This window comes from Musa acuminata, chromosome BXJ2-11, assembly GCF_036884655.1.
Source record: "Musa acuminata AAA Group cultivar baxijiao chromosome BXJ2-11, Cavendish_Baxijiao_AAA, whole genome shotgun sequence".
Classification (NCBI taxonomy): domain Eukaryota; kingdom Viridiplantae; phylum Streptophyta; class Magnoliopsida; order Zingiberales; family Musaceae; genus Musa; species Musa acuminata.
This window is the reverse complement of record NC_088348.1, coordinates 9,919,244-9,928,058: the sequence shown is the minus strand read 5'-3', so window position 1 is coordinate 9,928,058 and position 8,815 is coordinate 9,919,244. Positions and strand designations below refer to the sequence as shown.

General features: G+C 41.8%; 2 protein-coding genes across 2 annotated transcripts; both read left to right on the top strand.

Moving 5' to 3' along the window:
- The first annotated feature begins 1,110 nt into the window (after positions 1 to 1,110).
- LOC135627247 (uncharacterized) lies at positions 1,111 to 2,455 on the top strand. Its single transcript, XM_065133262.1, has one exon. It carries the CDS (start codon positions 1,135 to 1,137, stop codon positions 2,194 to 2,196), a length of 1,062 nt encoding a protein of 353 aa, XP_064989334.1. The 5' UTR covers positions 1,111 to 1,134; the 3' UTR covers positions 2,197 to 2,455.
- A 2,742-nt stretch (positions 2,456 to 5,197) lies between these two features.
- LOC135626738 (mitochondrial import inner membrane translocase subunit TIM17-2-like) lies at positions 5,198 to 8,707 on the top strand. The gene is made up of 2 exons (XM_065132316.1): positions 5,198 to 6,030; positions 8,386 to 8,707. Exon 1 carries the CDS (start codon positions 5,268 to 5,270, stop codon positions 5,997 to 5,999), a length of 732 nt encoding a protein of 243 aa, XP_064988388.1. The 5' UTR covers positions 5,198 to 5,267; the 3' UTR covers positions 6,000 to 6,030; positions 8,386 to 8,707.
- The last annotated feature ends 108 nt before the right edge of the window (positions 8,708 to 8,815 follow it).

Genomic DNA, 8,815 nt, shown 5'->3' with positions numbered 1-8,815 from the left:
TGAAAAGATTTAGCTGGAGAAAGAACAGCATGACAAAAGAACATCAACAGTCCTTGTGGAATGAATCACAACCACTCCCCTAGCAATATAAAAAGGGAGACATTTGATGCATCACAAAACCTTTTTGCCATGTTTCTTGCACAAGACTTGGTCTCTAATCTTCATCTTGTATTTTTAGCTGCTGTATATATTTTTTATAAAAATAAAAATAAAATGATGAAAATAAGATTTTTAACCCTCACTCAATGCTTGACACATCACTACTAAATCAATATGTTTTATATAAAAATTATCAAATAAAATTTTATATTCTCAATTTTTATAAATAGATGAGGTACATAAGTAATCTTTTCGGTATAAAAATTTATTAAATATAATTTTAAACCATAACATTTGATAAGTGAATATGATACGCTATTAGGAGACCAATATATTTCGAGTAAAAATTCATCGGATGAGGTTTCGAATTCTCAATAACTGTAAGTGGTTTTGATACATCATCAACGGACTAATATTCTTGATATAAAATTTATTAGACCAAATTTGAAGACTATAAATGGGTGAATCATATTTGCCTAATCATCATTCTTATTTATGCATAAACCATACTGAATAATAGTCTATTCAAGAAATGTATATTGCCGCATCTTTCATGAAAATGGATCTTATCTACCCAACATTCGTATCTTCTTCATTTTCATTGTTGTTTTCGTAGAGATTAGGCTGAAGTTGATAGCATGCCAAACAGGAGAGGATTACTTGAACTTTCCTGTTCCTGTCGATGGATCAACGAGCTACAAGCCGCGTCGTTGTAGGAAGACTTACTGATGTATCTGTCCCTTACGAGGGAGTCAGTGTCCTCGCGAGGACTGATCTCACAATGATGGTAGGGCCCGCATGTTGCTGCAAGCATCCACCACGTCGAACAAGTTCATGAAATATTGAGTCCCATTAGACACACCAAATGCCGACCACAATTATTAGCCGATAATATAAGATCCCCATATCCATCATGGATTCCCCCCTCGCATCTAACCCCACATTTCAAGCCTTATAAATGGTGGTGCACCTCCCTCGCTCTTCTCTCACACCATCTCCTTTCGGTATGTGAGCACCAGAGAGCGAAGGAAGGACATGGAGAGCAACAGAAGCAGCAAGAAGAATGGTGGTGGTAAGCTCACTCAACGACTCGCTCGCATGTTCCGGTCCTCCTGCAAGCCTTCCACCTCCGTCTCGACCAATCTGAGCTCCACCGCCTCTACTCGGGCCCTCCTCGACGATGCTGTCCTTGAACCCGTCTTCGTGCCTTGCCGTCGAGACCGCAGCCTCGGTCGTCCACTCTCTTTCCCTGTACCGAACGATCGTCTCAGGCATAATACGGTGGGCGTCTGCAGCGGCTGCCGGCCGAAGCGTGCGGTCGAGTGTGAGCAATCTTCTCGATTGATGATGAGGAATGAGAAGTGGAAGGATCTGAAGGCGAGGAAGAAGGAGAGGAGAGTTAGGGAGACGGGTGGGTACTATGAGACCGGCGCGTGGGAGGGGAGGACGTGCCCTCCGTCTTCCCCTTCTTCCCCCTCGAACAGTTCTTACTACTACTACTGCTTTAATGGAGCCATGAAAGAAGAAACGAAGGAGATAAAGGTGGTCAAGAGGAAGAAGAAGAAGAAGAAGAAGAAGAAGAGGCTTGCGTCCAACAGCTATGGGTTCAACTGCTCTTCGTCGATGGAGAGCAACAATGACGGAGATGGTTTCTTTAGCAGCGAAGGAAGGGAAGTCGAGGAAGAGGAGACGGAGATGCTCTTCTCATCGCGGAGCTTCTCCTCCGACTCCTCCGAGTTCTACCAGAGGCCGACGTCCAAGAAGAAGAACAAGAACGTAAAGAAACCCCAGTGGGACAGAAGACGAGGGAGGAAGCGCGAGGCTTGGGGAGTCTGCAAGGGGTTTCAGCGCTTGCTCTCCGTCAGCTCTCCGGCAGGCAGGAAAGAGAAGAAAGGCTTCGCCGTGGTGAAGCGGTCGAGCGATCCTTACAACGACTTCCGCAGCTCCATGGTGGAGATGATCACCGAACGGCAAATCTTCGGCGCCCAAGATTTGGAGTGCCTGCTGCAGTCCTACCTGTGCTTGAACTCTTCCCATCTCCATCCACTTATCCTGCAGGCTTTCTCCGACATCTGGGTTGTTCTTTTTGGTCACTGAGTTCTGCTAATTCAAGTCACCGAATGCTATCTATCGCAGTGTCTTATCTTCTGATGTAATCCTAATCATGTTCATCAGTCCTCCGAGAACCATTCAACTCTGCTGTGTTTCCTTCTCCATTTCTGTTTACCCCATGGTTTGGAGCTTGAGCTGATATTAATGGATCACTTCTACTCTTCATGGGAGCCAAAGAGGGAAGATGTTGGAGCCTTGAGGAATTCTGGTGCAATAACGTAACATTGGTCTACTTTTACTCTGATATGGATGCTTAGCTGATAAATGTATAGAATTAGGTACGAAGTCATGTACCAAACGTTTGTTCCCTCGTTGTTCTGTAAGGATGATGTACCCATCAAACTGTGGCGCCCTTAAATTTAGTCTAAAGCAAGCTAGATTCTCATCTCTCTAGCTGCTTCGTCCATGGACGAGGCAAGCTCTCTCTAACAAGCCTCATCTTCCCACAGTGCCTAGCTATAACCTGCAAGCTTAACATAGACTAGCAAGACAATGCCTTACTTGAAGTGCTTGCTTGGTTATCAAGCAGCTACGTTGCCTCCAGTCCAAGAATCTTTACAGATGAAACAATAATTAAATGGTGCTGGATGATCTCCTGCATGCATAAGAAGGTCGACCTTCAACACCTCGAGTAATTCCCAACTCTGCTGTGTTTCTTCTCTGTCTATGTTCTCTATCCTACTGCATATATCAGGATGATTTTGGATTCCATGGGAGCCGAAGAAGGAAGAAGAAGGCTAGGGATGTTGAAGCCTCGAGGAATTCTGGTGCAGAAAAGTAACATTGTTCTGCTTTTACTCTGAATCCAGCATATGGATGCTTGGCTTATAGATATTACTGGAATAGGTACAGACTCAAGGATGACTTACAAAGTCATGTACCAAAAGTTTGTTCCCTTCCTATTGTTTTGTAAGAATGATGTACCCATCAAACTTTATGGCCCTAATCTTTCTTGTCCGCAGTCTAAAGCAAGCTAGATTCTATCTATCTCTCTCTCTCTCTCTCTCTCTCTCTCTCTCTAAGCAACGTAGCTGCGAGGCTCATTGACAAGACAAGCTATCTCCATTCCAACATGCCTCATCTTCCCACAGTGCCTGTAACCTGCAACCTTCACATACAAGAGCAAGTCAATGCGTTGCATTTAGCGCAAGCTTCCACAGTGAGTGCTTGGTTATCAAACAGCTACGTTGCCGCTTTCCTGATGAAATTATAATCAAAGTGTTGGACGAGCATCTAACACCACACGTACTTTAAACTTTGCTGTAACACATGGAAGAAAACATCGCAGGAAAGTTGATATGACTTGAATTTGAATGAGACCCAACAAGAGAACTAAAACCTTTTCAATTAGAATGAGTAATGTGCATGTGGAAACAAAAGGACCCTTGCAAAAGCAAAGGACAAGTACTCTTTGTCTTTCTGGTTTTTATTGAATCAATTAGAATAACCAGACGAAATATTTTCATGTAAAAAATGGGGATAATTGCAGCCAGTAAAAAGCTGTCATGCTCTGCTCTGCTCACAGAGAATGCTTGTTTGCAGAGGGGATACTGGAACCAGATGCATAAAACTGTGGCTTCGTCCTCCCAAGTTGTCAGCTATTTCTTCAGAGGAGAGGAACGTTTCATCGGTTACGTAGACACAGCCACCAAAGCTTCGGGGATACAGAGAGAGAGAGAGAGGGGTTGACAGGCGGCAAATGGAGACAGGGTAATTAATGGCAGCAGCTTTTTTTTGCCGACATCGCCTGTGTACTAGAATGGGCAACTCAAGAAGAAGAAAGAAGAATGCAGTGGTGCTGTGTGCCTCAGCTGTCTGTCATCAGTTGAAAGAGGCTTAACTGGGCGGTGTGGGTGGATGGATCGGTGCCTCATGTAACCTTCTTTTTCTTGTAATGTTTTCACTCTTATCAACTGATCTTATCTCAAGGACTTAATGGGTTCCTCTCTCTTCTTCTTCTTCTCCTTATGAAGCTGCATGTCTTTTCTGAGCTGACGACTTCTGCTGGATGCAGCTTTATAGAACACTCGACATGTAATTCTCCTGACCTATGATTGGATGTTTCTGCTTAAGAACTTTAGGAAATCTTCATAGAGAAATTGCTCGAAGCCTAAAGATGGATGGGAAACAAAGACTTTTGATGTCTTGATTCCCTGTATAACTTACGTGACTTAATTGATCTGGAGTCATGTGTTAGTGATTAGGATTCACATGCCGATTGATAATAAATATTAATTTTATTATGCTATATACTTAATGTTATTGCATCATATACCTATTTATAAAATTAATATTACTATTTCATTCTCAATGGTAGATAGGTAGAACAACAAGAGAGAGAACAATCACAAAAGAAAAAAGGTGTTTGTTTTGGGGGGTCAAAAAAATTATGATAGTAACTTTTAACGATTTACATGAACCATTTAGTCATTATCAAGCCATATATTTTCTTTTTTAGTTAAGAAGTAATTATCTATAAAAAAATAAAAATCATAATATCCTAACTATTTAAAGTCCACTTCATAAATCCATTTGAGCTAAGAGTGCTTTTCAGTTCATATGCTTAATGTTAATCATATTATACATTAATTCTTTACTAGTTTTTTGCAAACCAAATAAGATTTTTAATATCATAGTATCATAGTTTCAAATTTTTTTTAAATATATATAACATTGTAAAATTGGGAAAACATAGACAAGATCCAAAGAATTTCAGGAAATTTCAAAACCAAAAAGAAATTTAATTTGTAGAACATTTACAAAACATATAAGTTAGAGGTTTCAGTTGTTGCCTATTCTCTACATAGAACTTTTCTTTTTCAAAATAAAAATCATAATGAAAAATATAATATTCTCAGGATTGGATTTCTCGGCCGTGGTGTTCTTGGACCGATCCGGTCTTGGTCGAACCGACCCAGTCCAATACTATCACCGGGTCGGATTCGCTCACCGCCGTAGTCATATATTCGTGGTGTGCGGTCTTGCGACAACCGCTTCCTTGGGTTTCTTTTCGGAGGTAGGGTTTTAGATAGGGTCGGAGGAGGAGGAAGCCGGCGATGGGGACGCCGGAGACGTCGCGGGAGCCGTGCCCGGATCGGATACTGGACGACGTGGGCGGAGCGTTCGCGATGGGCGCCGTGGGGGGCTCTGTCTTCCACTTCATCAAAGGCCTCTACAACTTCCCGAACGGCGAGCGCCTGGCCGGCGGCTCCCAGGCCGTCCGCATGAACGCCCCCCGCGTCGGTGGAAGCTTCGCCGTCTGGGGCGGCCTCTTCTCTGCCTTCGACTGCTCCATGGTCTACCTCCGTCAGAAGGAGGACCCCTGGAATTCCATTCTCGCCGGCGCCGCTACCGGAGGCTTCCTCCAGATGCGCCAGGGTCCCGGCTCCGCCGCTCGTTCCGCTCTCTTTGGCGGCATCCTCCTGGCCCTCATTGAGGGCGCCGGGATCATGCTCAACCGCGTTCTAAGCGCTCCCCAGAACCTGCCCCCCGTGTTGGAGGACCCCAATGCCCCAGTCGTCCCGCCCAATATCACCGCCGCGGCCTCTGCTTCCACTCTGGGGTTCCAGCAGACGGCTTACCGAGCAGAGCCCCTCGGCACGACGTCTTCTTCTTCTTCTACTTTGTCATCGTCATCATCTTCTTCATCTTGGTTCGGGGGGATCTTTGGTGGTGGGAAGAAACAACAAGAGAATGAGGCAAAGAGCGAAAGTGGTGGCAGCAAGACGGAGGTGTTGGAGAGCTTTGATAAACCTAGCACACCTATTCCGAACTTCGACTATAAGTAGATGAAGCTAGGGAGGATTTTGCAGGAAACAGGTGAGTTTGTGATCTGTTCTACACTATTTATTTGGGACCAAATGAATTCTAGTCATAAAATGGGCATATGCATTTTATGTAGCTTATTGAAAAGTATATCTTTGTCTCTTCTGTGTTCTTTCAACATTGGCTTTCTTCTCCATTCTTTTATTTGTATTGACAGCCTTTTCCTTTGGTGGATATAACTTGTACATATATTCTTTACTATGCCTGCTTACCTAAGTTACCGCCACAGGAAGCTTGGTTTATTACCTAGCACTTGTTCAATAGTTCATGGTTGTTGCACTCTTATTGAAGCACTTTCTTGAAAAAATGTAGGAAATAGAAAGGTGTCACAACTTTAAACAATTAGTTATCATAAATCTTCTAGTTCTAGTTATTCTTTGCATTCTAGTCTATCACAGGAAGTAGCGACAAGAGAAAACATAAAAGAGATAAACTAGTTAATATAAGGCATGGGATTGATTTTCAATTCCTTTCGCCAGCATAAACTTCCTCCAGTAGGAGGGAGGGAGATTGTGGGAAGGGGAGAGAAGCATGCAGGAGGGAATGGGGAGGGTGTTGTCGGGGACGCTCCATAGGGGTGATGGCGAAGGAGGGGGAGAGACAACAAGAGGGACGAAAGAGGAGGGAAGGGGATAGGGGTATTATGGAAGCTCAACAGGGCGGCTATGGGGGAGGGGAGAGAGATAGCAGGTGGGAAGGAGAGTAGGAAATGGGAGAAGCATGGAGGAGAGAGGGGGTATCAAGGAGGCTTGATGGGGACGGCTTTGGAGGGAGAGATGCCATGATCGGAGGGCTGCACATGGATGCAGGGAGGAGCGACAGCGAGGAGCTATGGTCGCTAGGGAGGGAATCATCGTTGAAGAGGCGGTGATAGTGAGGAGCTACGGTACCAGATGACGAGGAGATGGGGAAGTGTCTGAAGAGGAGGTGGCGACTACAAGGAGAAGCGAGCAATCACAAGAATGAAAATAGGGTTTCAATCCGTCAAACTCCTATTTATTTGTATTATTAGTAAAATTACATAATATATACTTGGATCTTAGTTCTCCTTTTCTAAGAGCTTTAATGACTTCTACATAACTCATTTATAGAATTAACTCTATTTAGATTTTCTTTCACTACAACAATATTATTAACAAATAAAATATATGCCTAGGAGGTCTATAGCATACATGTTTGGTAAGTTTGTGCATTATTGATTTGTAAGGATTTAACGTGGATCTTTGATGAAGTTCTATGCTAATAGAAAATTCACTACACTTTCTATAATTCTAACACTAGTGATTACATTTTATAACATCAATAAAATTAGTAGATATATATTATTTTAAATCCATTATAATAAATTTCTAGGAACTTTAGCATTCTCTAAATGAATGAAAAGCATATACAAATTTATTTTCTTTTTATACTTTCTCAATAATTGTTTTAATAAATAAGTAACCTTAATTGTTATTGATCCTAAAACCAAATTGACTTTCAAAGATATTTGTTTCACATCTTATTTGACTTTCAAGCACTCTTTCCGAAGGTTGTATTGTGTGGTCCATAATCCTAATTCATCAATAGTTAGCACAGTGCTAGATATCACCCTTATTTTTTATAAATTGGTGTTAAAAGCTCCTCTTCTATTCACAAGATATCTTTTCTAAGTCTCAAAATTTTGTTAAATAAGCTATTCAACCAAATTATATCTTGGTCTCCTAAACTCTTCCAAACCTTAGTAGGAATGTCACTACCTGTTTGGTAGTTTTGGGCTTTTAGGATGAAGTTGCCATGTTCTTCAGTTACCGAGTACATATAGCTGTGGAACAATGATCGAGACCATATAGTATGAAGTGTACCAAAAGTATGTACTTGTGGATGGATTACCTATATACTGCACACTAGAAGTAACAGGTTAAAGATTTAAAATAATGGCCACATGCTTTTTATTTGCAAAAAGATGTCGTCAGGTTTATCATTTGCTCAATGATGCTGCCCTCAAAGTGAAAAATAAAGTGGAAGGTCCTGGTTGTCTTATAATAGATATTGTGATTTTGTGATATCAGCAAATGTACTATTTGGTAAGAGTAAAGCCTAACTGATTCAGTGGTTCAATCTATTGTCTACATAATGATGAATGGAGTTTTACTAGTGTTTTGATAACGGTATTACATTTTCATTTGGATTCCAAGATGCATCAGGATTTCTTTTTTATGTTTGGTATCGTGGTCCTAGTATTGATTGCCCATGTGGCAACCAGAGATCATATGCATGCACTGGCACAGGTGCTGCATTTTTAGGAACAAAATTTTGTTTGTTCTCATGGGAGCATTAATTTTGTTTTTGCCATTTTTGGTTTTGTAGGGGATCTGATCATGGATAAGCTGTGAGTATTAATAATTTGGCACCTGAAGGCGACAGCACTAGAGCAGTAACTTGCATCTTTGTATTTGAAGTCTTCACAAACACAAAACTGGCAACAGCCTGCTACTCAGCTTGAACACTACCTGCCCTACAAGATGGCTGAACATTATCATCCTAGTTAGCTAATGTTTTATATGCTAAAATGACAGTTGGGCCATTTTGTGAGGATTCTAAAATATGTTTTTATATGTATTATATGAAGCCATGGGAAAACTCAGCTGAGTGTGTTTGTATGTATATATGCTCCCTTTCTGTGGCTCAAGGAGTGATTGTGCTATGATCTTGTCTATTATACATGAGTTTTTTGCAATGGGTAAGTGACAAAAGGTGAGATACGAATCCAGGATCTTGCGATATAGTATCAAAATCA

Bases quoted from the DNA above. Each gene is read 5' to 3' on its own strand.
- LOC135627247 (XM_065133262.1), top strand. From the start codon at position 1,135: ATGGAGAGCAACAGAAGCAGCAAGAAGAATGGTGGTGGTAAGCTCACT.
- LOC135626738 (XM_065132316.1), top strand. From the start codon at position 5,268: ATGGGGACGCCGGAGACGTCGCGGGAGCCGTGCCCGGATCGGATACTG.